General features: G+C 44.7%; 5 protein-coding genes and 1 long non-coding RNA gene across 9 annotated transcripts; 2 read left to right on the forward strand and 4 right to left on the reverse strand.

The window, feature by feature from the left end:
• Positions 1-280: 280 nt before the first annotated feature.
• On the reverse strand, positions 281-3,291 carry LOC118509710 (actin-related protein 3). Its single transcript, XM_036050794.1, has 6 exons — positions 2,720-3,291; positions 2,469-2,649; positions 1,628-2,396; positions 1,470-1,552; positions 1,310-1,393; positions 281-1,218 (listed from the first exon to the last, which is right to left on the reverse strand). Exons 1-6 carry the CDS (start codon positions 2,761-2,763, stop codon positions 1,123-1,125), a joined length of 1,257 nt encoding a protein of 418 aa, XP_035906687.1. The 5' UTR covers positions 2,764-3,291; the 3' UTR covers positions 281-1,122.
• Positions 3,292-3,439: 148 nt separating this feature from the next.
• On the forward strand, positions 3,440-4,270 carry LOC118509781 (MICOS complex subunit MIC13 homolog QIL1). Its single transcript, XM_036050921.1, has 3 exons — positions 3,440-3,600; positions 3,701-3,851; positions 3,937-4,270. The coding sequence occupies exons 1-3, from the start codon at positions 3,593-3,595 to the stop codon at positions 4,153-4,155; spliced, it is 378 nt and encodes a 125-aa protein (XP_035906814.1). The 5' UTR covers positions 3,440-3,592; the 3' UTR covers positions 4,156-4,270.
• A 149-nt stretch (positions 4,271-4,419) lies between these two features.
• On the reverse strand, positions 4,420-8,633 carry LOC118509712 (proliferation-associated protein 2G4). 2 transcript variants are annotated; one of them, XM_036050796.1, is made up of 5 exons: positions 8,263-8,633; positions 7,558-7,655; positions 6,446-7,060; positions 5,730-5,862; positions 4,420-5,379 (listed from the first exon to the last, which is right to left on the reverse strand). In XM_036050796.1, exons 1-5 carry the CDS (start codon positions 8,354-8,356, stop codon positions 5,096-5,098), a joined length of 1,224 nt encoding a protein of 407 aa, XP_035906689.1. In that variant the 5' UTR covers positions 8,357-8,633; the 3' UTR covers positions 4,420-5,095. The 2 variants fall into 2 exon arrangements, with proteins under 2 accessions (XP_035906689.1, XP_035906690.1); XM_036050797.1 differs by lacking the exon at positions 8,263-8,633 and adding an exon at positions 7,854-8,087.
• A 105-nt stretch (positions 8,634-8,738) lies between these two features.
• On the forward strand, positions 8,739-11,178 carry LOC118509792. Its single transcript, XR_004905938.1, has 2 exons — positions 8,739-9,068; positions 9,151-11,178. It is a non-coding gene; the product is annotated as an uncharacterized LOC118509792 (long non-coding RNA).
• A 1,705-nt stretch (positions 11,179-12,883) lies between these two features.
• On the reverse strand, positions 12,884-22,420 carry LOC118509663 (zinc finger BED domain-containing protein 1-like). The gene is made up of 4 exons (XM_036050640.1): positions 22,142-22,420; positions 21,794-22,058; positions 21,638-21,714; positions 12,884-15,395 (listed from the first exon to the last, which is right to left on the reverse strand). Exons 1-4 carry the CDS (start codon positions 22,196-22,198, stop codon positions 13,461-13,463), a joined length of 2,334 nt encoding a protein of 777 aa, XP_035906533.1. The 5' UTR covers positions 22,199-22,420; the 3' UTR covers positions 12,884-13,460.
• Positions 22,421-24,289: 1,869 nt separating this feature from the next.
• Positions 24,290-26,678, reverse strand: LOC118509709 (transcription factor Adf-1-like). Of its 3 annotated transcripts, none has more exons than XM_036050791.1 (6): positions 26,428-26,678; positions 26,093-26,341; positions 25,751-25,827; positions 25,187-25,394; positions 24,990-25,081; positions 24,290-24,815 (listed from the first exon to the last, which is right to left on the reverse strand). In XM_036050791.1, exons 1-6 carry the CDS (start codon positions 26,594-26,596, stop codon positions 24,342-24,344), a joined length of 1,269 nt encoding a protein of 422 aa, XP_035906684.1. In that variant the 5' UTR covers positions 26,597-26,678; the 3' UTR covers positions 24,290-24,341. The 3 variants fall into 3 exon arrangements, with proteins under 3 accessions (XP_035906684.1, XP_035906683.1, XP_035906685.1); XM_036050790.1 differs by having other exon boundaries at positions 25,187-25,424; positions 26,428-26,674; XM_036050792.1 differs by having other exon boundaries at positions 25,187-25,424; positions 26,093-26,354; positions 26,428-26,646.
• Between the last annotated feature and the right edge of the window lie 194 nt (positions 26,679-26,872).

Genomic DNA, 26,872 nt, shown 5'->3' on the forward strand with positions numbered 1-26,872 from the left:
TCCGATTATGTATAGAAGAAATTCAATCATTCACAAAGACTAGCACAAACACGTAACTCAATGCCGTTATCGCAATCGGTCGTAAGATAAGAAAAGATAACGAACGTAATTACGAAGCAAAACTGGATGATCTTTATAAAAGATGGAAGCACAAATTTTCAATGTAAACCCTTGTAACCCCAATGTAATTTATTAATTGTGTTGATGCGTGATGTTGTTCAACCGAATGAGCCCCAGTTTTATCTTCTTTCGTATACATTCGGACAACGGCACCGCTAAATCGAGGTTCTTAACGTAACTTTATTATCGAATTACGTGCACTCTGGAAATACATTTTGCGAAACAATAATTCCACTAATTTTACCAGAACGGAAAAAACGGACCAACGATACCGCCAGAAACCAAATGAAGTGAAGAGCTCGATGCGTTAAGCGTACAATACTGTCTATTCCGAATGGAAGGTATTAAATGGGGCCTTTTTTTATCTTCAATGCAACAATACTAGAAGAGCTGGTTCGTACACGCTATTGCTTTATTTGTCTACCGATGAATTTCATTTAGAAAATTTGTTTAATTATTTCCGAGAAAGGGAGTGTACTGGTATCGTTCAACAATATCTTACATTGGTAGCCAACGGAGCCACTAACTTAAGGAGGGGAAATTTTAAAAAGAAAGTTCTTATTTATATTCTATTGCAAATGCTACCACGGGGGTACGTGCTCGAACCGTCGATTGCTCGACACAATGTTTTTGATTAGGAAATGAAAGTTATCGTATTATCGTTTTCGTGAAATAACATTGCTTGCATTACAACAAGCATGTAAACAAAACAGCACAAAAAAGTATACAATAATAAATGTTTTAAAATGCAATTTGCGGCGGACTTACTCCTTAATTCACCAGTTTGCACACGAAGCAAACTAACGTACCAGGATTACTTTTGGTAAATAGTAATGTTTTAGCCGAAAAAGGGGCTTAAAGCCCTTTTTCCCGTTTCGGGTGTGTTCAGTTTGCCCATGATCGACCATTTCATTCAACTACACTACTGTGTGTGTGTGTGTGTGTTTGACTGGCGTTATGTATGGATCGGTAAGCCAAATGTGGTCACGTACTATATTTCCCTTATGTCATGGTTCCAAACACAGGATTGTGGCGGCATATACCGGGCCCATACTCTTCGTAGGCAGCTTTCGTGTGACACACTTGATAAAATTCAGGCTGGGGTAGAGAGAGAGAGAAGGACAAAAACGTTCAATGATTAAAAGAAAAAATCAATTTTCCATTGCTAACATGATTTGCTTTAGCTTACCGTAGAAGCTAACATACTGCCCCCGAACCAAACGGCATATCGCTGCATATGATGGGATATCACCGACACATCAATTGGTTTTGGCTAGAGCAAGGGAATATCCAACAATTGATTAGGGTAATTCAATCACCAAGCATTTGATTCTTAACTCAAACAATACCTTAATTCTTCCTTCGCTAAGATTTTCACTAATCCTCAACCGCGCATCAACGCTCCGCTTAATATCGCGCTGCAGCCGACGTCCTAAACGAAATGAAACAATTAAAGTGTTTTAAAAATACAATTGGAACTTCGGGAAACGTTCGGGCTCATATTTACCAAAATCACGGAACATGGTAGATCCACCGCTCAGCACAATATTGTTGTACAGCGGTCTTCGCACATCGATCGGACAGTTCTGTATGACCGTGTCGACAATCTCCGACAGCGGGGTCGTAAAGTCGGGGTTCGAAAATTCGGGATGGAAGAAAATTTCAGGCCCCAGAAAGCGCTCATACCCAACGTCCACACCGAACGGTTGCTTCGTAATCGCATTGATGCCCTCGTAATGGCGCATCCACTTCGTCGGCTCGGCGTCATACTTTGCAAACTCTTTCGCAATGTCCGGACAGATGTAGCTGTACCGCTCCTTGATAGCTTTGGCCGTCTCCAGGCTCTGCTCGGGGGGAATGCCGACCTCACGCTCACGCAGCAAGCTCTGAATGAACGAGGTAATGTTGCGACCGGCAATAGGAATGTGCTTAATGCAGGATCCGATCACGTATCCTTCCGCCACCGGGATAACGTGCGTTACACCGTCACCGCTGTCCACCACAATGCCGGTTAGCGTACGCTCCTCGACCGGGCGGGATGCCCAGCTAGCAGCTAGCGCTAGTACGGCTTGCACCGCAATGTACAGCCCCGGGACGTTGAACGTTTCGAACATGATTTCAGCAGTGTATTCACGATTTTCGGGCGTGTTCAGTGGCGGCTCTGTTAGCAGAAAGTGGTGATCTTCCGGTTCCGCACGAAGGTACTTGAAAATGCATTGCTCCAGAAACCGCTCCATCAGGTCCCAGTCTTCGACCAGCCCATGGCGTACCGGGTACTACAGAAAGTGCGATAAATTTCGCTCGATTAAGCAACGTACTACTGTCGGCGGTCTGCATATGACTCATACCTTCACCGAGTATCCGGTCGCATCGAACGCTTCATCGCCGATGTAGAAGTCCAGGTCTTCCACTCCCTTGGTCACGCGGCGAGCACTCTGATCGCCCACCTTGGCCGACTCTTTGATCGCAATAGCGGAAGGGATGATAAATTGTGGTTCCTTGTTCGCCGCGAAGCCGAGTTTTGTATAGCTGCGGAAAAATATGAACGCTCCGTTATCTGTACTGTTCGAGTCATCCAGGCAGGGGGGATGACACATACCCAGTTCCTACATCGATCACACAAGCTGGAAGTCGTCCGGTCATTTTTTGTTTGTAGAGCTTTGCTTTACACACTCACGAATTGACAATATTTTACTTCGGAATACTACGCTATTGGCTGTTGGCACTAGAAACCGTCCATTCGCTACGTACGCACAGGAATTTCACGCTACTAGAGCACCACTTAGCTCGACAAAACAAAACCACACCTAAGCACTCTCTGCGGGGCCCTGCTGCTACGACCTGAAATGTTTGCTCTTCTTCTTCTTCAACTTTCTGAGACGGCGACTGAGTGTAGAAGTAGTTTTCGTGGATCTCCTACAAAATATTACGATACACGGAGGACTACTACAACTAGCAGCAATATATTAGCAATCGGTCCTTTTGAAAATTACATGCACTACAGAAATTTTCCTTTTGATAACAAAATTGCCGAGTTTAGTTTTTTCCGCACACAAATCTTCTTCTTGTGTACCTGTCAAAGCAATGTCAGCAACTTTTCGGGGACGTGTCAGTTTACGCGATCGTGTCCAAAGTTCAACGATATCGCCGGATTCTCTTTACGTACAATTTACTATTTTACTCTTTTTATGCTTCTTTTTTGTAGTGTTGGATAGTGCATGGACAACTATTTTACCTAAATTGATAGGTTATCAATAAAATATATCCAATTTACCTTCTTTGTTCTATTTCTTCGTGTCATCCACGTTACTATATTCGGTAACAGCAGACTCGAATCAGCTGACAGCGTCAAGAGGTCGCATTTAGTTTTGATAAAAATTACGTAAAATAAAAACACAAATCCGCAATTCTTGTTGTTGGGGGACTTCTCTGGCCACCGCTGGGCATTCGACTGCTTGAAGCGTAATCAGCTATGTTCAGGTACTTGCGTCGAGCAGCGGCATATGTGCTTGCACCAACCTCTATCGGGACAAACATCCATACCGTGCAGCTACTAATCCGCTTCGTTTCTTCCCTGTAGGTTCGCAATCAAGGTAGGCCTCGCCGGTGGTGCCGTCTACTACAGCAAGCAGGAAGGCATTTGGGAGGAAAATACCGAAAAGGTGTACGAACGATACGGGACCGCCCTTAAGCCGCACCTGGAATCGGTTAAGAAACAGATTCCTTTGGATGTGAGTGTTCTGTTCTTGTTCTTTTATTTGAATTACTCTTCTCACACCTGTTCGATCCACCACCTTGTGCCTGTAAACGTTCCAGATACCGGCCCTTCCTTCCAGCGGAGAGCTATGCTTCGTGACGAAACATTACTACAATGAGGGGGTCAAAAGTACGATCCGCTTCATCCATATGCTTCCCTGCTACGCGGGACAATTAGCGAAGAAGGGTTCCGATGCCATCAAACAGGCAATGGATGCACAGCCAGCCCAGAAAGATGTACCAGCGGCACCCGCAGCAGCGACACCGGCAAAGAAATAGGAACGTTACCAGTGCCGAGCGGGTATACCGAGCGTATTAACTGTTGATTGCATGAAATAAAGAAGCGGGTTGTAATCGAATTTGCTGCGTTGCGCTAACGATTCACATCTAACAAGCTGTAAGTATTAGTTTTGTTTTCTGCTTCGGCAGAGTACACGATTTTCTCTGATTGTTTCCAATACAATACGCTTAGATGTACTATGACAACGGAACCGATTTATTTTTCAAAAGAAATAACATAAATTTAGTGTAAAAAAATAAGGATGCGCGTTCCTCTCTAACCCGAGAGAGATTTGTTTTCAAACAATGTATTTTAAAACACAAACTTACAGCAGCTGCTGGGAACAATTTTTGCTACCGGAGATGGGGCAAAAGAGTAAAGTCTTGTCATGCATGGGAATGTTACAATTGATTTTGATTGTAACGTACCAATAAAAGGAGGGAAACTGAACAGGAAAAAAGAAACTTTAAATTCCACAAGAAACAAACAAAAACAAACAGAAACACGTTCGCTTTAAGTTAATTCGCGTTTTTATATCGCTTTTCTAAAAGCGACCAGAACTATCGCTCTTCTCTCTCGCTCTGTTCGCATGCTGTCACCCCCTCCTCAAATCGTTAGCTAAGTAAGGACACCGCCCGCTAGATGGCGCTGTACGAGTTTGCCTTACCGGTGTTCTATTTTAAGATCCACTGTATATTTTCACACGAGGCTCTCGGGCTCCCTACACGTTCGGCTCGCGTATAGGGGGCAAACAGGCAGTGTGCTGCAAGTACGACGTATTGCTGTGAGTGAGTTACTGTACGGAATAACGCACTCGAATTAAACTTTAATCATCATCAGTACGAATTGTGGAGGGGCAAACGGTGTCTGTGTACTGGAGTTCGAGGCTGTCTCTAGGAAGGGCGCGAGCAAAAACGGTCAAACCACATTGTTTTGCTGTTATGCCTTTTTCTCGTCCTTTTTGTCGTCCGCCTCCTCTTCGCCACTGTCGTCCCCGTCGGCATCATCGTCGGCTCCGCCGGCGGCCGCTCCCTTCTTCTTGTTCTTCCTGCGACGCTTCTTGTTGCCTGCACCGACCTTCGACGCTAGCAGCTTCTTCATTTCTTCGTCCTGCACGCTGTGCTCGCTTTCGTAGCAGCTCTCGTCGAACGGATGTCCGGTTACCACTTTCAGTCCGTTCTCCAGGATGAGCACCGTGTATTTGAACTGAGCAACGTATTCATCTGGAGAGAGCGAGAAAAGTGTGCGTTTAAAACAACAGTGAAACCAAACACGATCGGAACTAATATTGCTCGTGAACTGATTCGTCTGTGCGACACTCTGAACTCGTTTCTATTTAATCCCATCATGATTTAGTGATTAATCGATAAACAACGGCCAGGTGTGGGCTTTCTCGATAAAGAAATACCACACCTGGGTCGAGGAGCATCAAGAGTCGCTTGGGTTTCGCTCTGGCAAGGTGTCTGGTCGTGAAACTTATCCAACTACAGCGACACGCAATTCTCCTTGCGAAAAAAACTCCCGCTGACTTAGGCCGTCGAGAAACGCCCGTAATAATGGCTGCCATACTTACTATGCTTTTCATATAATACTTGGAAGGGTTCAACCATCTTGTGCGTCACGCATTCGTTGACGCCCAGCTTGGCCTTAGCTTCTTCTTCAAAGTTTCGCAAATTGAAAGGCATCGAACCGTACTTCCTTTTAACCTGGTAGCGACGATTGGCGGTTAAGCGTTTTTTTTGTAGAAATAGAAAAAGAAAACAAGAAAATAGATTAATAATGTGTGTGAACAGAAGCAAGTATAAACAACTTTGTTGTTTGTTTGCTGCAAAAATTACCCTCAGCTCTCATAATCTTATACAACTCATTGGGCGTCTCCACCAAGGTTTAAGCGTACAGTCCCCCCAACACCCAAACGCGACTTCCGCGCAGAGAAGCAGAGAAAGTCCAAACAAAGCAACCTTTCACCTGCGCCGAAAGCTCAAGCGTAAAACTGTTTTGAAGGACATATTACTTCGTCTGATCTAATTCGAAAGTGTCGGAGTGAGAAGAAACCTTATTACTCTCGCCAAGATAGAGGAACCATTCCCTCGAGTGCGTAGGTTCTAATCATTGGGTAATTGTGTTTTTGTCGCCACAGCCTACTAATGCAAATCACTTTGTGCCTATATTATCAACACGCTTGGGACAGGAGGGAGAGGATGGATTTGAACTCAGGAGCCACCTGGTGTGTTTGGCTAGGACTAAGCATTAAGGCTACGGAATGGCTTACGCTGCTACAGTGCTTACCTCGCCGAAGAACGCACGGGATGCTTTCAGCTTCAGCATGTAGTTTTCCTCCGTCTTCTTGTAGATCGCGACACGCGTATCCTGCTCCTTGCCGAGTCCTTCACCGGTGCTGATCAGCACATCCATCGCGTACACTTCGTATTTTTCAAATTCGCACTTCTCGTGTTCCTTCTTTTGCGCCACCGTTGGGTTCTGGATGATCGTCTTTTCGCCATCGATTTTGAACTGTTTCAGCTGATGGCTCAGCATACCCTCGATCGGTTTGCACTTGAAGTCGGAGGCAATCTTTTGTACCGCATCCGTCACCGCGTAGTTACCGGTGCCCTCCTTCAGCAGACGAAGCGCAGCCTGGCTCGCGTGGTACGCCGCCAGGACAACGTCGGCCGCACGGTCCTTACACTTATTCTCAGGCGTTGCACCGACCACGATCGTGTGAGCCGTGACCGCGATGAAACCGTCGATGTGAGCCCCCAGATCGATCTTGACCACATCGTTGTCCTTCAGCAAATAGTCCGGATCGTTGCGCGCTGGCGAGAAGTGGCAAATGCAGTTGTTCACCGAGAGGCACGTCGGAAAGGCGACGCCTTTCTTCATTTCCTCCTCATTCTTGTATTTCTACATAACAGCAAAGCAGCGCACAGTATTAAATGAAACGCGAAAGAGAAATAAAATTGATTAATTAGAAATGATAGAAACCTTCCTTGTTTAAGTTTAAAAAAGCAGATTTTTATAAACTGTGTTTGTTGTATTATCCTCATATATCATTGTGAAATAATCATCGAATTTTCAAATACTATCTAGCTTTATGTTTTAATCATCGGAAAATAACAAACACACAAAAACTTTTCGACATTTCTCCCCATTGTTAAAATGAGTTGCTCGAGACGAGATTCGAACCTTCGACACCCCCCCGAGGGCGATGTGACAAGCGAGGTAAAATCTGAAGACCTTTACCACTCGGACAAACAACACGCTCGCCCTTCCGCCTGTTATTTTCACATCTTGTCAAATTCATACGGCACAATTCATACGAATGCAGAGCTAAGGAGTATTTTATATTATCATTGCCATATCGCGAGCATGGGAGCCATTCGACTAGCAACAAAAATTACCTTTTGCGCTTCCTGCGTCAGCATACTGTCACCCTTCAGGCAAATCTCTTTCACTGAGGCGCCTGCAACACATGCTTTGATGATGGTTTGAAGAGTTTCTAGAATAGAAAACGGAAGAGTTACAAAAATCACACCAAATTAATCGTCCTTAACAATATACGTTCGACAGAAGGATTTCTATCACACTGCACAATTCACAAAGGTGGAGCAAGTAGGAAATGTTTTAAAATCTTGACTTTGTTCGCAAACGTGTGCACGAGTGGTACAGATTTTGGAGGTTATAAAGCTCTATGTACATTATCATGTCAGCGGCGTAATATTTGGGCCAACTGCTTGTGTGTGTGCGGATCCACAGGGACAACCGTAAACGAAAGTACTATGTTCACACGCGAAACCGGCCTTCACGTTTCGATACTACCGAACAAATGTAGCAAAACGACTCCTTCCGGAAAACGTGGCCTCCTGCGCGACAGGAAACCGGAGCGCGTTTTGTGTAACACCGCCTTGTTCACGTGCTCGGATGTGGTAGTAAGACAGCTTTTACACAGATGTGTGTAGGCAAGCGAAAGGTAGCAGAGCTCCCGATGACACTACGCCAGATGCAATCGAAGCTGCAACGTACGCACGTTTCGCGAGCCGATTTACGGCCCTTTTCTCATCGCAAGCCTTCCCTTTCCGAGAACAAATTCACCAACAAACACTTACTATTCACAATATCACCGGCAATTTTGTACTTTTCAACCACAGTCGGATCGTCAATCGTCGATTCCGTTTCGGTCTGCTTCTCTACTGGAGGCATTGTTACGGCAGCAGCGTAGCGCTTCTATCCCGGGAATCAAGATAATCTCGTCTGTCCGCTACTATTTCGGTGTCACACCACTCGGTAAACGCTTCGGCAAAGCAAATCCGCTTCTAGGGTCACGGTACCACGCAACAGCTTCAAGATTTACAATCGCAAAGTGTACGCCACCGTCGTACGCACGTTTCGCTTTTGACGCGGCAGATTTTCACTTCTTCTTGTTTTGCAAGCAAGATTGCTGCTGCTACTGGTGGAGGTGGTGAGCCAGTGTTGGTGTGACATAAAATAGAAAGGCAACCACACGGCAAGATGCGTTTTACGAGTCAATTAGCGGTCAAATAAGAAACCAAAGTTTTGGACGCTTTCTTTTTTTGTATTTCGGAAGATTTATTTTGACTATTTTGGTATAAGAGTTAATTGTGTTTTCGGTGGAAATTTTGGTCATTATTCTGCAAGCTTTTCCTGCAGTCTGATAAAAGGTAGGGAGCAAAAATATATGTACTAACCTTGACAACCGTCAATTATGATGTGCATACCTTGACCTCTGTCAGTTTTACTGTTGTCAAACCGAATCCAAACAAAAACAGAAACTTTATTTTAAATCAACCAAAGGTTTGTTGAGCAACAACGGAACCGTCTTCACCGTTGGTTATATTAATGCTTTCGGTAACCTATTAAGAGAATTTAATCAGTAAAGTTAAGCCCCGTTTTCGTATGTAACAGCTTATAAAAAAGCGCATGGCGCACAATGCGAATGGTTTGATGCACAAAATGGCTTTAAATTCAAATTTTAGGGACAACTATCGAAAGCTGCAGGTGGTTGCAAACCCCACAATTGAATGCGGTGCTTATGCGCGAGCTGAAACGGGTATGCTCGGGTAAACTGATGCGTACCTGGATGTGACACAGCTTTCTGAAGCGAAATACACCCGGACATCTTAATACGATCATGCAGCAGCAGTTTCATTGCAACGATACACTGGACTTCCTGCCTATGTGCAATACCGAATTCGATCATCTTTTACGCCTTATTAAACCGGCTTTGCTGAATCCGATGGTTGAACTATGGGGTTAGCTAAGCTGCGCGCGAGGGATCGAGTGTTTTGGCTTCATTTGCCATTAAGTTTTTTAGTAGCTTCTTGCGATTCTTTCGATGTACCGTCTCCGATGTGGACGGTGGACGGTGGTCATTCGGTGTACAGGATGATTGCCGTATTGAAGGGACTTTGGGACACATAAAGTTACTATAACGCAAATCTGTTTTTCAGCTTCCTTCTACGCAAGACGAATGGCATGCTGTATCAAGGGAGTTTGGACATCGATACAACTTTCCCCACGCTTCGGTGCACTGAGTGGGAAGCACATAAAAATCCATACGATTCGATTCCTCGTGTTGCATGGTCCGATTCAACCGGACCTGGACGTTTTAAGATCGATAGTTTTGGCCACTGGTCACCTGCATAATTTCCTTCGTAAAGCACATTCGGCCAGCATTTATATCCCGCCGCCGGAGCGTGTAGATCGAACGGTGGATGGCAATGTGGGGTCCGGGGCGTTTGGCGTACTGATCCAGCAACATCCGTTGCCATCGGAATGACCTTGGCTCACCCTACCTCAACCGCAACTTTTGAAGAGCCGACGAATCATATTCGCACGCATCTGGCAAATGTTTTAAATAATTTTTAGTCTTATTATGCGCACCTAACCCATTGTTGTTAATATTGGTTGTTTTGTTTTATAAAGCTATTTACATATAGCTGTGTAAACTAAAGCTACTTGCAGTATTCCGTTTGGCATACGGTTGTTGCTTGATCTGACCCAAAAAGCACATCGCATCGTAGGCAAATCATACGGGTGTGAATGCTTTAGCTGTTGAAGGCACCAAAGAACGAGCGAAATTTAATTTGCTTCTGAGCAAGACAGCGACATTGTCCGCCACCGTATGACCACTTACAGGTACCGGCGGTCTGCGACACTCGCGCATTATAAAACCGGTACGATCCGCTGAGTGACTTCCATTTTTGAATGAGGCTGGCTGTAGGAAGATTGACTATGCTGGCTCTCTCCATCCATGCACGCTTCTGCGCTTCCACGTGTCCTTGTAGCTAGGGTTGGAACGATTCCACAGCACATCCCGTTCCTCGACCAGCCGGATAAAGTGCAACGTTTGCTTGTGGCTCATCTTAACGGTCTTGCAAACAAATCAGAAGGAGAAAAAAAAACCCGACAACCATTAAGTGTTTAAATTTCAATGTCTTCGATTGGACCATTTGATAAGCTACTTTAGCAGGGCACAGAGCGACATCGTCTATGAAGAGGAGGACCCTCTACACCTTACTCGCGAGAACCTGCCTGCTGTTTAAAGATCAACTAGACATTCAGGAATCTACAACCAGATATTCTGGAGAAAAAAAACAATATTAATGGCACGTTAGAAAATTCTATTGGGCCACATGACAGGCCTCGATTTGCTGATAGAACACAGACAGTTGAACTAAACGTTATAAGAGAGGCTGGATTTTTATTATTTTGTTATAAAAAAGTACATAAACTGCATGCAAATGATTCAGCGCATCTGAATGAGACACAGTCAAGGTTTTTCTGAGAACCGCATCTTTTGTTGCCATCATAAGCAAGGTTTTTGTTTCATTTTTATTATGATCGGACAGTTTCCCCTCCCGTTCGGCAGAACCGGCCGAAATAACTCCCTCGTGCAGCAGTATACTGAAACGTGGTAAAAATGTTGTTTATTATTTGCCTCAATTTCTTAAACAATTACGAATAAAACATATATAAACGGAAGCTATTACACATTGATCGCGAATGCTACGATAATTGACTTTCTGAACACGTGCACTTAAATTAACCGCAAAACATAAAATCGCATCGCCACAGTCCATTCGCCTGGAAGGATCAATCCACATGCACTCTTTTCATGTGGCAGGTCGACTTCCGCACGCCCTGTATGTTCAGCCTTTGCTTCGATTGCTTTAGTTTTTTGATGAAAAAAACTTCCACATCAGCGCGGGAAACGATCGCCTTGCGCGTGCTGCCTATCGCCTTGAACAGCTGTAGCAAATTGCGCCGGCACCGGATCGGTGCCTTTCGCGCGTTACCTTTGCACCGGCCAGTCCAGCTGCACTGGTTAACAAACACTTTGTCAAACATGAGATCGAGCGCGGCCAGCATCCGGTTGCCACAGTTCGTTTCCATGATGAGCGAGTTGAGCCAATTGTACGCTTCCTTGAAGTATTCCGAATCACCCAGACGCTTCTCAAACTCGTTCAACTCTTCCTCCGACTGCATGCGGGTGAAGCTGAACAGTTGCACCTCGTCCGGGTACTCGCCCAGCTGGTGGTGGTGGTGGTGCTGTGGTTCATTCTGCTGCTCCTCAGGTGGCGTGCGATGGTGTGCCACATACTGCAGCTGTACAAAGTCATTCGGGTGTATTGGCGTTTGGGGCGATTCGTCCGGCTGCTCCGAAACGCTAGCTTGTTGCAATTGTGTGGTTTGCCGCTCCAAATTGCCCTCAATGCTTTGCAGCCTTTCCATGATGGCTCGTTGCAGCTTAAACATGTCATTCACAACCTTCTGCTGTTTGACCAAGAATTGGTCCACCTTTCTATTGTGGTCGCTGACGAATTTGTCGAAACAGGCGCAGTGCGTGCAGTTTGCCGTTTTCGTCGCCCCGTGCGCTCTACCCTGACTCGCCGCCGTTTGTGTGCTACCGGCGGTATGGACAACGGGGTACTTTGCGTTCATGTTGGAATTTAGTATGGTAGGTGTCAGTACCTTTAATCGTTCCTTAGGTGGTTGTGCCTGTTCGGTCGCTACATTCGAGTGGTTGTTTAACACCTTAATGACGTATGTATCTGTACCACTTTGCCCATTATTCGTCGGGGAGCTGGAACGGGGTGGCATGCTGTTTGACGAACTGCCTCCTGCATCGTTCATCGAAGCGTTCGGAGCATGGTCAGCATGAAACATAATTCGACCAAGTGACGCCTGAAACGAGACAACCAATGGGCACATGAAGTTGCAGTTGAGGAGGGTCAGAGTACATCGTATAGATAGAGATAAACAATTTATTGATCAGACGTTAAAACAACTAGCCTAGCTATTACCCAGTTTGCAGTTAGCTTATTTAGTATCTTCTTCTTCTTCCCTGGCACTACAACCTCGAGAGGTCTCGGCCTGCCATTTCTGGCTTTCTGTGACTTAATTTTACCCGTAGCAAAGCAGTCAGCTCTGCGTACGGGGAAGCGGTCTGAACGGGATTTGAACTCCGGCCCTGCCGTGTGAAGACCGGCGCCGTTATCGCCTCGGCCAACGGACCCCCCGCCTTATTTAGTATATTAGCTAATATTCTCTCAAAACGGTTACGAGTTGGGCAAAATGATTTCGTCAATGCACCCACCAAACGGTGAGACGAACATCGATCGTGAGCGGTTTAAAGGACTTCTACAGCAGGCCAAGACACGAAACCTGCTTATAATAAAGTAGGTAAGATCAACACAACAATACCAATAACGATATTCTTTCAGCATTCTATTTTCTGCTATTCTATTTAATACAAGCAATTCGTCTAGACCGTCCTCAAAATCTAGTTGATATTATATTTAAAAAAATAAAAGTCTTAATGGAGTTTAGACAACGCAAGAATAATCGCAAAAGGAAATTAGCTAGGCAGCAGTAAAAGCAGTTGTGCTACCCCAAGCACCGAGGGTCTCGGATGTGTGAAGCAAATGAAGTAGTAATGCGGTTCAGTGCTGCCTTCGGTTTATTCACAACATTATTTACACCTCTGATTAACGAAACTATGCTCGTTGAGTGTGGCAGAAGCCAGGAGCGATATACGGTTCGACAACTTAGCTAGAACTATACTATACTTCAAGTCAAGTATATAAAGGTTTTATGCTTAAACACTGCCCTAAAATGCTAAATTCCTTGCTACGGGATTTGCTTCGCTGTACAACCCCACGCTGGGGTTCTCTTGTCTATCTAACTGTTTTAAGAAATAATTATCTTAACTATTCTTACGCCTGTCACTGTCTGATTCAACATGAGCTAACCCAACCTGCCGCTACCCTTGGTTAAACCCCGCTTAAAACCCATTCTGCTGAAGGAACAATCTTTGCGGAAGATTGGTTGGATGCAGCCTGGCCCGTTTCTCATTGTAAATGTGGCCCGCGGTGGTGAACACGCGCTGGCACGGAACCGAGCTGGCCGGTATGCACAGTATGTTCTTGACCAGTTGAAACAGTGCCGGAAACTTTGCCTCGTGCTGCTTCCACCACAGCAACGGATCGTCCGTCAGCCCGATGTACGGTGCTTTAATGTAATCGTCCAGTTCCGTTTGCGCGACCACGGTCGGGCTGATTGTTGCGCGCTCCGAACACACCTTGCTGGCAAAATCGCCAAACAGTTGCTGATGGTAAGGATCGGTAATGGCGGTGGCGGCGTTCTGTGCGGCGGTGGTGGTGATGGTGGTGCTGCTGCTGCTGCTACTGCTGCTGTTGCTAGAAGACTGCTGGCAAAACGGTACCAACAGCTCAATGAGCCCGTCGTACGTTTGCTGGTACTTTTGTTCCTCGTTTTCAAAGCTTTGCCGCTTCATCCGTGGATCCAGCAGCATCGATTGATTGATAAACGCACCGGTCGAGATCGAGATGGGTTTGAACAGTTCGGAAAGCGCCGTCACCAGCGAGCGTGCCAGACGGAGCACCGAATGCTGCCAATCTGCACCCGCTATTAGGGTGGACGTTTTTTCGATCAAAATTTTCACCAGCAGACCCATCTGCGACAGCAGCACACTTTTGGCCGACGATACTATTTTGATGGCACAGGTGAAATTTTGCAATACCTTAATGCTTTGCTCCATGACGAGCCAATCGTTGGCTTGCAGCGCACACCCTATGCGCAGTGTCTCCAGACAGGCGAGCAGCGGAACTTTGTTCATGTAAAACCGTTCCATCATCTCGTACGTTGAGTTCCACCGTGATCGTACGTCATGCTTCAGCTTCAGCTGCGGAAGGTTCATTTCCCGTTGTATCTCTGTCAGTTTGTTAGTGGCTGCACTGCTCTTCTCGAAGTACGTCACGATGCGCTTAATCTCGTCGACGGTGGTACCGATCGTTTCGTCAATCGAGTGGATAATGATTGCGTTCAGTGTACGCGCGAAACAGGGCATATGCTTTAGATTTAGCTTGCGTACCGCAGACATCAGTACTGGCCGCTTTTCCGTTACTATCGCCGCCACCTTGCCGGTTAGGTTGAAATCCTCCATCACCTTACCCATCCACTGTGCGACGTCACTGTCCGAATGAGTTACGGAAAATTCCGAACACTCCAGCAAACTCGAGCACATGGCACAGCTGGGATCGATGTAGTGTGCCGTCAGTGCGTAAAAACTGTTACCATCCAAATTGACCCATTCGTCTAGCGTTAGCGCCACCTGCGTTGCGTTTGCCATCGTGCGCTTGACCCTATTGAGGCTCGCTACGTACTTCTGATTCAGCAGAGCGTGCTTCATAGCTTTACGGCTCGGTATAGTGTAGTTGGGATTGAGCGCATAAGAATAGCGCTTAAATGCTTCACTCTCTACCAGCGAGAGCGGTAGACACTCCTGGCAAATTAATTGCAGCAGGCATTCGTCGGCCGTTTCGTTGCTTGCGACCACCAGCGATCGGTCAGATGGTTGCATCGTGCCCGGTGAATTGAATCCGTTTCGCGAAGCATACGGAGGATTATGATTCGGACCGGCTCCTACTGCTGACAATTCTGGCCCTGTATCGCATCCCTCCTCCTCCTCCTCCTCCTCCACCTCCCTTCTGCTTGTTCTGAGCTCCACCCTGTTTTGGTTGCCTTGCGGTGCGTCCGTCCCGATCATTTCACGGTGCTTTCTTTCCAGGTGGCGTTTCAAGTTGGAACTGGAGCCTTTCGAGCGAAAAACCCCACCGCAGTACATACACAATCCTGCGTTCGGCATCTTTTTAAAGTGCTGCCATATACTACTCGGGGTTCTTCCCACCTTAACACCCTGCATGGTTATGGTAATGAAACAAGAATACATACATCATTAGTTTGTGCAGTGGAAACAAAACTAAGTGAAAGTGGCGTGTGTTAGCCGATTGAACTAAAGTAACAGTTACACAGTGTGCGCTTGAATCAGGACAAAACGGTTCAACATGGTGCAGCAGGCGAATGACTAGCGGAAGGATAGGAAGAACACTGCTGTGCGTTATGGCGGTCCTCACTAGCCGTTTGCTAGCGACCCAAACTGCTTAACTAAGCTTATCCAGATTTTCTTGAGAAGCTAAATAAATGAACAACATCAACCAATAATCCTGGTTGGTTCCACCTATAATTTTGTTCGCCACCCAACCAAGTCATGCTTGTCATATTAAGGGCTTAGAGTGGAGTAATTAAAAGAGAGCTAAGCCTCATAGCTCCCATTTTTAGACTGTACGGGGGCCTAGGCCGAGCTAGTTCGAATTGTACTCAACGGGACCAAGTGCGTTCCGTCTTCTTGCGGAAAGTCCCTCAAAGGGGCGGTTGCTCCCCATTGTTCTTTCACACATATGGGGCAAAATCCTTCTCAGCAGCATATCTTGCCACCGAACACTACTAACAGCTGTTCGTGTGTCTGTAACAGCATCCATTTTTCAGGAGGCGTAGCAGATTTACCAGCGTTCTCTAGGATCTGGATTGAGTCGCGGACACCCTCTCTATCGGTGCTGTCAAAAGATACCCTGAGAGTTGTCCAGCTCCGTGCTTATTTGTAGTATCATGAAATCTCGTCTGCTAGCGTAATCTTCCCCTGTTCGGCGGAGTGAGCGTTAACTCATTCTTCAATATACTGATCCCATTCGCGACAGGTGCTCTGGTGAGGTGCGGACCATTAATATGCCTGGTAGGGCATTACATGCGCGGCAGGACTTCCAGTTGTTCGATAGGGCGAGAAGACGAGTTTTTTTTACCCTGAAGAAGTTTGGGGCCGTCCGGTGGCAGAGGCTCAAATCCCATCCAGACTGCCTCCCCGTACGCAGGGCTGACTACTTTGCTACGGGTGAAATCAAGTCACAGAAAGCCAGAAATGGCAGGCTGAACCTTAACGAGGTTGTAGTGCCAAGGAAGAAGAAGAAGAAGGAGTTTGGTCCTTATCACTCCACGGGGGGTCTGGAGATCGTGCTGACGATCATAGCATTGTTTGAGATCATGTTGGACATTTTTCCTACGTAATGTCACTCTTCTGAAGAAGCGTAAACTAGTTCAAACAATGAATCGTGGACATTTTTCTAAGAATTTCTACATAGAAATATCCACATTCTTTTATAGAATAGGACATGACAAATTTATCTGTGGCAATTTCGTATGCAGTGCACTGAGTTCAGTTGGAAATATGGACGCAGACAGAGGCGAATCAGTCGAGGCCACTTGAAGACACAGTGACTGTACTGTGTGAAGCTCAGTATATTGGGAATATCACCCCCGTTTTACTTTGTTGTGCTTTAAACTTTCAAAACATATTAATGTGATGTTCAGTTTATTATCATTTTTATTAAATTAATATTCATTAAAGCATTTAATTTTAAATTTTATTGAACGTTTAAGCAAACCAGTTTTTATTTCAAACTTTTAATGTGATTTGGATTAACAACCACTTACAAACAAATAAGGTTGTAGCTAAACTTCGGAAGACTTATTGTAACATGAATTTGAACATGATAAAAAAGAAACGATGATTTTATAGTTAATTGGAGAAGTCAAATTTCAAACATCCCTGACCACCATCCACAGCCACTGTTGCAGTTCCCGAAATCGATTCGGATCTGCGAGATGAACTTCGAACGCGTCCAACGCTTTCTTCGTTGACACTCGCGATGCCGCAAACGCTGGGCGTTTCAACGGTACGGTACGTGGACTAAGCGAATGCGGGGGGCTGCCTCGTGCTCGAAAGATGCTCCGAACTGACGATCAACTATCCCCCCAAGGTCAGCATTTTCAATGCGATAGGGATGGTCCTCCTCAACTTCCATGCCGCCTAGCGCTTCTTCCAAGGAGCTACTATTAGATCCGCCACTGGCTGGTGGAAGAAGCGTTTCTAGCACAACATTGCCAGAAGGAGCAGACTACACTTTGCTTCAACAACGCACATTCAACTTGCATGTCGCGGATGATTTTCGTTAGCTTGTTAATTTGCCGGGAATGGAACTGGATGACGGATCCGCTGAACTATCTCGAGGAGCGATGTTTCCTTTTGCTGGCTGGTCGTTCCATTCGCATTTACTGTCAGCGTGATCTAAAATGTTATCAGTGTTATAGTTTTACAACAATAAGGATTGTCGTGTTGTAGTGTTGTAGGTTTATGCGCAATATGATAATAGTACCGCAAACATTGCTGCTACTTCTACGAGGGCACACAAATTTTGTTGTAAATTTCGCTGCATAAAGCAATCAACAATCAAGGGGCGCTCCGGTGGCCGAGGCGATAAACGGTGCCGGTCTTCACACGGCAGGACCGGGGTTCAAATCGCATCCATACCGCCACCGCCCCGTACTAATTTACTACGGATAAAAGAAAGTCACAGAAAGCAAACAACAAGTCTCGCCTGTAGTTCAATTTGTTTTAAAAACCGGTTACAAACGACCGTATCGAACTTAACAAATTGAAAATGTTCTCAATCAAGCGTACCGGTTATCCAGTACAGACTTGGGAGCCTTTTTTTACCAGATAATCGCTATTAGCAAATGCATGCGAGTACGTTTCACGCGATAACCGGAAGTATGTATTGTATAGTAAAAGAACAGGGACGACAAGTAACGCTTTTTTTCCAGAGTATTGACATTTATTCAAAAATAGTACTCCATTAAGAGAGAATACAAATCACTCGCCCGCTCTGTGGTATCGATCGCTAATCATGAGAGGATCTGTGTGCTTTTTTGTACCAGCACACATACATTCCTAGACTTGCTTCTGGATCTTTAAACTTCTAGAATAAATTATCTAGCTTTCTACATACATAATGTAAAATATCTACATTAACATTGTAACCCTACATAAGTGTCTTGTGCTGTGTGTGCGTGTGTTTATACAACTCAAACCTACACACAATTATACTATTAATCCTCGCCTTACTATCTGTTTTGTGAATGATCTTTATATAATTTACAGGATGCGTCTACTTTTACTTCTTATTTTAATTAAATAGTCAAACTTTGGAATCGTAAAAAGCTCCTTCGATGAAAACGCGATGACAAAAAAAAACGGGCTTACTCGTTTGCTAAATCCAAAGTTAAGGTGTCCTATTGTGGCGATAAGTATTTGCTGTTCTGCCGCAAAAACAAAACTTCCGACATCTTTCCGTGCAACAGTTGGGCCCGTTTTGCGGCGTACATTTCGCCATCCTTCGAAAAGATGCGCTCCGGTGGCACGGACGTTGCCGGGATGCAGAACAATTTCTGCACAATTTGGCACAGTGCCGGAAATTGGCTTTTGTACGTTTTCCACCACAGCAGAGGATCTTCGGTCAGCTCGATGCAGTCCATCTTGAGGTACTCGTCCAGCTCCAGCTTTGCTGCCACCTCGGGCTGTGCGCTGTTCTTGACCCGCTTGATGCTGGTAGCAAAATCGCTAAAAAGGCTTTGATGGGATGGGTCTGCGAAGGGTTTCGCCACGGTCGGTTCGCTGGGCGGTGGTGCGGCGGACACCTTCAGCGGTGTAATCGACGCAATTAAACTTTGGTACGTCGCTTCGTACCGCTGCCGATCGTCGGTGAAGCTGTGGCCCTTCATGCGCGGGTCCAGAATCATTGCCCTGCACACCAGCTTACTATCCAGGTACGGTTTGCATCGTTTCGACAGCTCTTCGATTAGGCAGGTTGCTAGCGTTTTTACCGGGAACTCCATACGTTCGTGCAGTGCGGCTTGCGTTTTGGTTAGCAGAATGTTTGGCAGAAGCCCGGTCTGCGAGAGCGTGACCGATTTGTCCGTCGTTAGCACCTTGGTGGCGTGGTCAAAGTTTACCAGCACCTTCACGCTCTGCTCCAGAATGATCCAATCGTTGAACTGTAAGTTGTGTTCCACCGCACCGTCCAGGCACGCGAGTATTGGATCCTTGTTTCTCAGGAATCGATCCATCATGTCGAACGTTGAGTTCCATCTGGACGGTACCGCTTGCTTCAGCTTCATGTACGGCAGCTGGAGTCTGGCTTGTGCTTCTGCCAACCTTTCCGACGCGCTGGTGTTTGTTTGGAAAAAACTCACCAGCTGCTGTATCTCGTCCACCGTCTCCTGGATCGAGTGTCGCAACGCATTTTGGACGACCAAGTTTAGCGTGTGCGCAAAACACGGCAGATGCTCAACGTTCAGTGCGCTCGTTGCGTCCTTCACTGCGTCCGTCACATTGTCTGTCACTAGCGCTTGAATTTTGTTCTGCACTTTAAACCTTACCACTAACTGATTGATCCACTCCGTTATGTCACGACCCGCGGCCTGCGGTGAACGTGCATAGTCGTTACACGCTAGCAAATTGGACACTAAATTAAAATCATCGTTAATGTAATGTGCCGTCACTGCCAAACAGTATCGGCCGTGCGCATTCGTCCAGCTGTCTAGCGTTATGGCTACGAATTGTGCTTGAGCTACATTTTCTGTTACCCTCGCTAACGTTTCCTGGAAACCGTTACTAAGCAATCCATCCGATATGGTGCGACGGTGGGGCAGGTCATACTTTGGATTTAGCAAACGAATAAACCGTTTAAACGCTTCTCCCTCGACTATGTTAAACGGCAAGCATTCGTCACAAATCAGATCGAGCAGCGCCTCATCCAATCGGCTCTTTTGCATCGCCCCTAACGGTTTGCTCGTTACAGCGTCGGCACCGGTTGAACTACTGTACCTTGCTGGCTTGGATGCAGCGGTACCGGCCTCAACCGTGGAACTTTCATCCCACGACGTTGAAGGTGTCGTTGTCCTCCGCTATCGGCTCTTGGTTTCTTGCATGAAAGGTAATTGAAGGATGCTTGTTTTTCAGATGCCGTTTCAAGTTCGACGTCGAGCCATTGGAAATGGAGATAACTTTTGAACAGTACTGGCATGTGGCTGCTTTGCCTTGCCCTAGGAAATGTTGCCAAACCTCACTAAACTTGGATGATGACATTGTTACCATCTAAAGAAACGAAGAATTTTATAAGAAACATTATTTACTATTTTGTCTTGGCTCACGTTGGGGGTAATCTATCATCAAGGGGTAAAATATGGTTCACCGTTCGCTGAACTAGTAATTCGTGGCTTTTTCCTAGTACGTCTCGCACGCAATCCAAATGCAATCCAAAGGCTAAGCTTGGGACGCTTTTAACCGCATGTAATTGCTACTTGCATGTGTCACAAAAGACGTTGTTTTGCCTGTGGTGACGACTGACTCTTCTTATTAAGAGCCTAACAACATATTATAAAGCAAGGCCGCCAAGCGTAATAACTATTTGAATAATATAAAACATTTGTTACAAAAAGCAGAAGAACCCCATCAAATTATGCTGTTAGAATTCCTGCTGCACTAATCCCCAATGCATAGCTCACATCTGTACAAGTTGATTAGTAATATGATTTAACAGGAATACGAATAGCCTAATTTTAGGCTGTTGTTTGGACTGCTTTTTGCATAACTTTCTATATTTTCTATTCGGCAAATGCACCTTTGTTGAGGCTTCAATTGCCCATCGAATCGTTCCCTTTGGCACAACGTTGACTATTTTACTATGAGAGCAGCACAAGCCACACAGAACCGTCAATCAAAGCGTGGGGATCCAGAGATCAAGATCCACAGGTGTTGTGGGATGTTTTTAGATTGCCTTCCGCGGTTTGCGCACGTTCTAGCGAAGCTAGTCGTGCTATTTCAAGCCCTTTGTAATCGATACCGTCGATACCAGCTGAAGAATCCACCTCTGGCCTGATGATGACATTGACCGTAATATGCTTTCAAATGTTCCCCGGAAGTTCGGTAAACCGTTTCTCTTGCAAAAGGAGTCATGTAGAAAGTTTTTTGCCGGAACTTTTACACATGCTACAACCATAGCGCGTATAAGGCAAGGTCACAAGGCTGTATCATAATGCAACGCCCGTTTTCCTTAATGACAAACGGCGGAAACCAAGCCAATATAGGCAGTCAACCATTATGGAGAATTCGATTCTGAATACGAACGGGTACGAATACAGCTTTGCAGCCTAACCAAAGGTAAACTGTCCTTAGGTATTAACATTACTCATCAACGGGGTACTTACACTTTGCTGCACATTTCTCGATAGTCCCGAATCATCGCCCGAATCTGTTTCGTTGGTGTTTCTTCTTCTTTTGGTGCCTAAAAACATTGAGCCAAACTGTAACAATCGGTGCATTGATCGCCGCATCATTTAGTCCCACCACCACACGACACTTACTTGAACCGACCGGCTCGCCACTGTCATCAATTTCATCCGGTGCCAAGCTCTCGTGTTTGATGTAATCTCCTTGCACATTGAAAAATGCGTCCTGAAATGTGATGCCCGTGTTGCCAATATCCATTTCAACCGCTAATGGGTCATCGTTAGAGTTCGATGAAGTTGGTTCCTGGAAGGATCCGATAATGGGTTGCCTGATCTGGCCACGGGCACCATAATCGTCGAAAGCTTCTTGTTTTATCATGTTCGTAGGCGCAACGGATTGCTAGCATGCAGAGATGAAGAACAAACAAAAACAATGGCTCAATCAGACTCCGAGAAACTAGTGCGAGTAACTTCAACGCTTACCACCGCTGGGGCTCCTGCCGATCTTGTGCTGCGGCGCATGTTTGGTGTATTTTCCATGAGGTTTACGCAAGAAGGCACCACGCTGCTTGCGAATAAACACAACACTCTGCGTTTAAATGATTCCTCTAGTGTGTACCACTATTTTATAGGGTATCCTTTTGATAATATTTCTTTAACCACGGTACAATCACAAGATGCATCAGACGCGCTTGGTCTCTTCGGAAGTTTTCTTTCCACACGTTCATTGGCAGGTAAACCACAAATGACAGATGGGTGGGTTTTTTTGCATTCCTCGTACTTAATGCTCGTCTACACTGAGCCAAAAGGCTCTTGCAGAAATGGCAATGCGACGTTTTAGTACAACATTAATTCATGAGAACGATGTACATTTGTCGCAATTTGCCGCTCACCGAGTTTCATGTCTTTACTAACAATTTATAAAATAATGATTTGTCCAAACATTACTCAAAGGAATTTGTTTGCTTCATCATAACAGAATGGCTAGTACAATCCTGACGGACATTTGCTTGTATTTGCTGGCTTCCTTGACTCGATTTTACCCGTCGCTAGATAGTCAATCCTGCGTACGGCAAGATGTAGATTAAGATGGGATTTGATACCTGTCCTTTCGTGTGACGTATATGTCGAATATTTCAAACTATTTACGGTCGATGCTCTTTCTCTTTTTGGCCTTTCAACTCTCTTTAGGGCATACCTGCTATTTCTGGCTTGCTAGACTTATTGATACCACGTAGTTCGATAGTCGATCCTCACTACGGGGGAACGGTCTGGATGGGATTTGAACCCCGGTCCTGCCGTATGAAGCCGGCACCAACGGTCATCTCTTCCACTGGACCGCCTGTAGAGTATTATCGTCAATAAACGCCACCCTTTTATCCTTACAGTAATATATTTTTAATAATTTATTCACTCAGCCTCGCTCGGGAAATGTTTAAGAAATGTTGCATTAGACTAATGCAGGAAATTTGGTAAATCTTTAACTTTAAATACCTTCCATAATCTTGATAAATTATCCAAATAGAATAAAACCCTCTTTTCGCCGTTGTACGAGTTTATCAGCCAATTAATTTATTGACCAATTTAATTTTAAACACCCCTTACGGTACGGTCACATTAGTTTCTTCGACGCTTTTCAAACGCCAGCATCTCGAACCGTATATCTAGCTCTTTATCACCAATAGGCGTCAGTTCAATTCAATTAAATATCCTTGTTCGCTATATCGTGTTTTAGATACAGGGATTGCTTTTTAAGTTATTTAAACAAACTTATCATACCTAAAACTATATAATGCTAGGAATTGTATTCCCGGACCGAGAAGAATTGATTCATTCAGCAGCTCTAATATGCACAGTTGAATGTTTGGTAAATCAGTCCGTGATTTCTCCATGAGCTGTTGCCTTTTCGCTAAAGCCGCTCAAATGGTTGCGATTGTCCGTACTTTTATGAGCTTTGCTCATTTGCTCATTTGACGCACGTTAGAAGCGTCTAAATAAAATACGATTTGACCATCCCTGGCTGAAGTGATAGTGAAGTAGTGATACTGCGCAATTCCACTAGAGGGCGCACCAAGAGAAAAAGGATTAAAGAGAAATGTTCTCACGTGTACGGATGCTAGGCTAGTGGCGAAGTGCGTTTGTAGTTTCGTATAAGTAAATTTGTGAAGAATGGCAATAGAGTAGAGCCGTTACAATGACGAAACCGGTGAGCCATACCCCGTCTATTGTTGAAGAAGCAGACTAGCACAATTTGCTTCAATCGACCAGGGTATTTAAATATAATGGAGCATGGAAAACTTCTTGTTCCAGACGTACGACGCACTTCCCTTCTCTACTATAATTTTCTCTATTGTTTGGGAAAGTGATGAAAAACTTTTAATAAATTTTGATGGTTAATGTACATTATTAAAAAAAACCTTTTTTGCTACTATAAATATTCATATTTTTATAAAAATGCACGCGTGAATTAAGCAAAAAATAAATAAATAAAATACTTACATAGACATTTAAGTTACATAGTGATATTCAAACTAAAACAAGATAGAAATTAATATCACAAAGTACTTTCAATAATGTTGTAGCTGAAGTCCTAAAACTAAACGGCTCGGTGCAATAATTTACACGTCATCATTTCATAAGATCATTATCGTCATTTATTATTTTGTCTTTACAAAAAATAATATTATATACAATCAGTTCTTCCCATATAACGAACTCTGCCCGTTTTTACTTTGTATATAGCTTCATTAATTAACATTATAAGCTCCTCTTGCTCGGCGTCGGGTAGTCCATCGAGCGTTTGCGTAACCAGATTTCCCATCGCTACGTTACGACTGTTGGAAGAGTTTAGGTTCGTAATTATCGCCTCCAAGCTTTGCCCGATAGAGGTGAATATTTCATCGAAGCGATCATCACGATTGGGTTCCTTTTTGTTTGTGGTTTTCACTTTAAGCATAGCATCGGCATCGTAACCGTCGTCAGGCACCGTTCGTTCGGTGCGAGATGTGCTTGGTTGGAGTTTCACGTGAGCACCGTTTGTAGTTGCAGTTTGTGATTGTTTAAACACTGATTGTTGTTCCGTAGGTGGTGTTTTGTAGCCGGTTAACGCTTTTGTCGATCGATGGTTGGCGGTAGCTTTTATTCTCGCCACTTTCGACTGCAATGACAAGAATCGTCTTTTGGTGAGAACGAAAAAACAAGGGGAACGTATGATTTTATTACTCCAGCCAACATGAACCAATTCAGCTGGTCGAGCAGTGAAACCTCTATCTTGGACAAACAAGCTCTTAATTTATTGTTTAAGCAGTCTGTAAGATCCTGCGAAACTTACTGTGGGTCGTAGAGAGCGCATTCTGATAGCTCTTCTAAGAAATTGCATACTGTCGAACGCGAACCAGTTTGAAACATAAACATTGGAGGGTGCTAAAATAAGTATTAAACAAAATACACACACACATACATATATTATCTATCAATTGAAAAATATACTTTGCGTTACATATTATATGATATACATAGTAAACGTACCTGCTGCCGCTATCATACTGCATCGAACTTTTCTCCTTTCCTTGCGAAAGTAGGCACAAAGCGATAGCCACTTTTTTCGAACCATCTCTTCCGGTTTTCCCATTATATTTGAAATTGTGCGCCAGGCATCGGCCCGCCGGCTGCAGTTCGTGCCTCTTTGAGTAGTGGCGCTCCAAATGACCGGGTGGTGCTTGATAAGCTGTATTAGCTGTAGACAGAGTGTCTGATCTTTTATACCCTTATGAAGTAAAACAACAAGCACATTAGAGTAATCGGCAGTGCACGAAACACGTAAACACACCGGCATCATTATTTAAGAAACACCAGCAAGACCCGTTTCTAAACACACTGAAGTAAAAACATAACTGCACACCGAAACAGTTAATTTGTTGCTTCGCTGCCAGCTTTCGTAAATTAAGTTTGGAAGATCGAGTAAGGGTTGAGAAGCACCTTGTTAACAAAATATTCGAATAAACAATAATTGATGCACGTATCACAATTTGCGCAAGTATAACGCACTAACGGACTGCGCAATATGACAAATAAATTAAATGTACTACTTACAAGGCGGTGGGGTCCGTTCGGAATGCTCAGACTGTTTCCTGATTCTACCTCGTTACTAGTTTTTCGCATATTTGTTCCTAAAAATATGCAGAGATTATAATATGTTCATACGTTAACTTAAGACCATATGCTTCACTTAAGGGTATTGCTAGAGAGATCGGAAAGCGGTTGGTGTTTGTTCCGGCTCAGTTCTATTTGGTCTGGTGAAAAGCGACCATGATGATAAACATTATTAGCTCCCGTAGCGTCTATCAACTATCGGTGACACAGGAACAGTATAGCTCTCCGATCCCTTCTAAAGCAAACATCATAGACTGGGGATCACCCTTCATACCAACTTACTTAAACCAACAATATCGCCATCGTCTTCAATTTCATCACTCTCATACTTGGCTATGTCTTCCGTCTCTACACCAACTTCTTCTATCGTGAAAACTGTGTCCTCAAAGTGGTTGCCCGTTTCGATTGTTTCCGCGAACGGGTCGTCAACGGTGCAATTCGGAGAGCTCGGTTCGTCAAAGGATCCTGATACATCGAATTGCTCCCGGAAAACATCCTCTTCCCGAGGCTCTTGCTTTTTCGGAGTCGAGGCTGTAACGGAATGCTGGCATGAAAGTTATTAACACTATGCATCACAATTGGATTCCTACGAGATGCTGCGACCGTTCAAAACTTACCACACGAACAGCTACCGGCCTTGTTATGTGCCGTTTGTTCGATGCATCTTCCATGATGATAGCTAGCAATACACGCCACCTGATTGTTGTTAAACCCAGACTGTTTGTAACACAAATTTGTCCTGCAACTGTTATAATCTGCTAGATCCTTATGCCAAGACACGATCATACAAAAGCATCAAACTTTCTTGGCTCCTTGAAATGTTTTGGTAGATTAATACCCTGTATATTGACAAACAAACCGCAACTGACAGATGAGGTTTGTTTGAGCAGCTGCTAAAGGCTAGTTTACACTGAACCCAAAGGCTTTTTTTCTGCAAAGGGGAAAGTGATGTTTTAGTACAAAACGATTTATTTGAAATAACTGTGATCCCAGGAACCGTTGCAGGGGTAATTCAGTAGTATGAATGTAATGTATCAGTATAAAATGAGTTTTATTTAATTA

Source organism: Anopheles stephensi, chromosome 3 (assembly GCF_013141755.1).
Source record: "Anopheles stephensi strain Indian chromosome 3, UCI_ANSTEP_V1.0, whole genome shotgun sequence".
Taxonomy (NCBI): domain Eukaryota; kingdom Metazoa; phylum Arthropoda; class Insecta; order Diptera; family Culicidae; genus Anopheles; species Anopheles stephensi.

Coding starts and splice junctions, on each gene's coding strand:
- LOC118509710 (XM_036050794.1), bottom strand. CDS start 2,763: ATGACCGGACGACTTCCAGCTTGTGTGATCGATGTAGGAACTGG. Junction 2,650..2,719: donor GTGATCGATGTAGGAACTGG/GTATGTGTCATC, acceptor ATTTTTCCGCAG/CTATACAAAACTCGGCTTCG. Junction 1,553..1,627: donor TACCATGTTCCGTGATTTTG/GTAAATATGAGC, acceptor CATTTCGTTTAG/GACGTCGGCTGCAGCGCGAT.
- LOC118509781 (XM_036050921.1), top strand. Junction 3,852..3,936: donor AGAAACAGATTCCTTTGGAT/GTGAGTGTTCTG, acceptor TAAACGTTCCAG/ATACCGGCCCTTCCTTCCAG.
- LOC118509712 (XM_036050796.1), bottom strand. CDS start 8,356: ATGCCTCCAGTAGAGAAGCAGACCGAAACGGAATCGACGATTGACGAT. Junction 7,656..8,262: donor TGCCGGTGATATTGTGAATA/GTAAGTGTTTGT, acceptor TTTCTATTCTAG/AAACTCTTCAAACCATCATC. Junction 5,380..5,729: donor AGTATTATATGAAAAGCATA/GTAAGTATGGCA, acceptor CGCTCTCTCCAG/ATGAATACGTTGCTCAGTTC.
- LOC118509663 (XM_036050640.1), bottom strand. CDS start 22,198: ATGGAAAATACACCAAACATGCGCCGCAGCACAAGATCGGCAGGAGCC. Junction 22,059..22,141: donor CGGCAGGAGCCCCAGCGGTG/GTAAGCGTTGAA, acceptor TCTGCATGCTAG/CAATCCGTTGCGCCTACGAA. Junction 21,715..21,793: donor TGGCGAGCCGGTCGGTTCAA/GTAAGTGTCGTG, acceptor CAATGTTTTTAG/GCACCAAAAGAAGAAGAAAC.
- LOC118509709 (XM_036050790.1), bottom strand. CDS start 26,596: ATGATCGTGTCTTGGCATAAGGATCTAGCAGATTATAACAGTTGCAGG. Junction 26,342..26,427: donor GGCCGGTAGCTGTTCGTGTG/GTAAGTTTTGAA, acceptor ATTCCGTTACAG/CCTCGACTCCGAAAAAGCAA. Junction 25,425..25,750: donor CGAACGGACCCCACCGCCTT/GTAAGTAGTACA, acceptor TTACTTCATAAG/GGTATAAAAGATCAGACACT.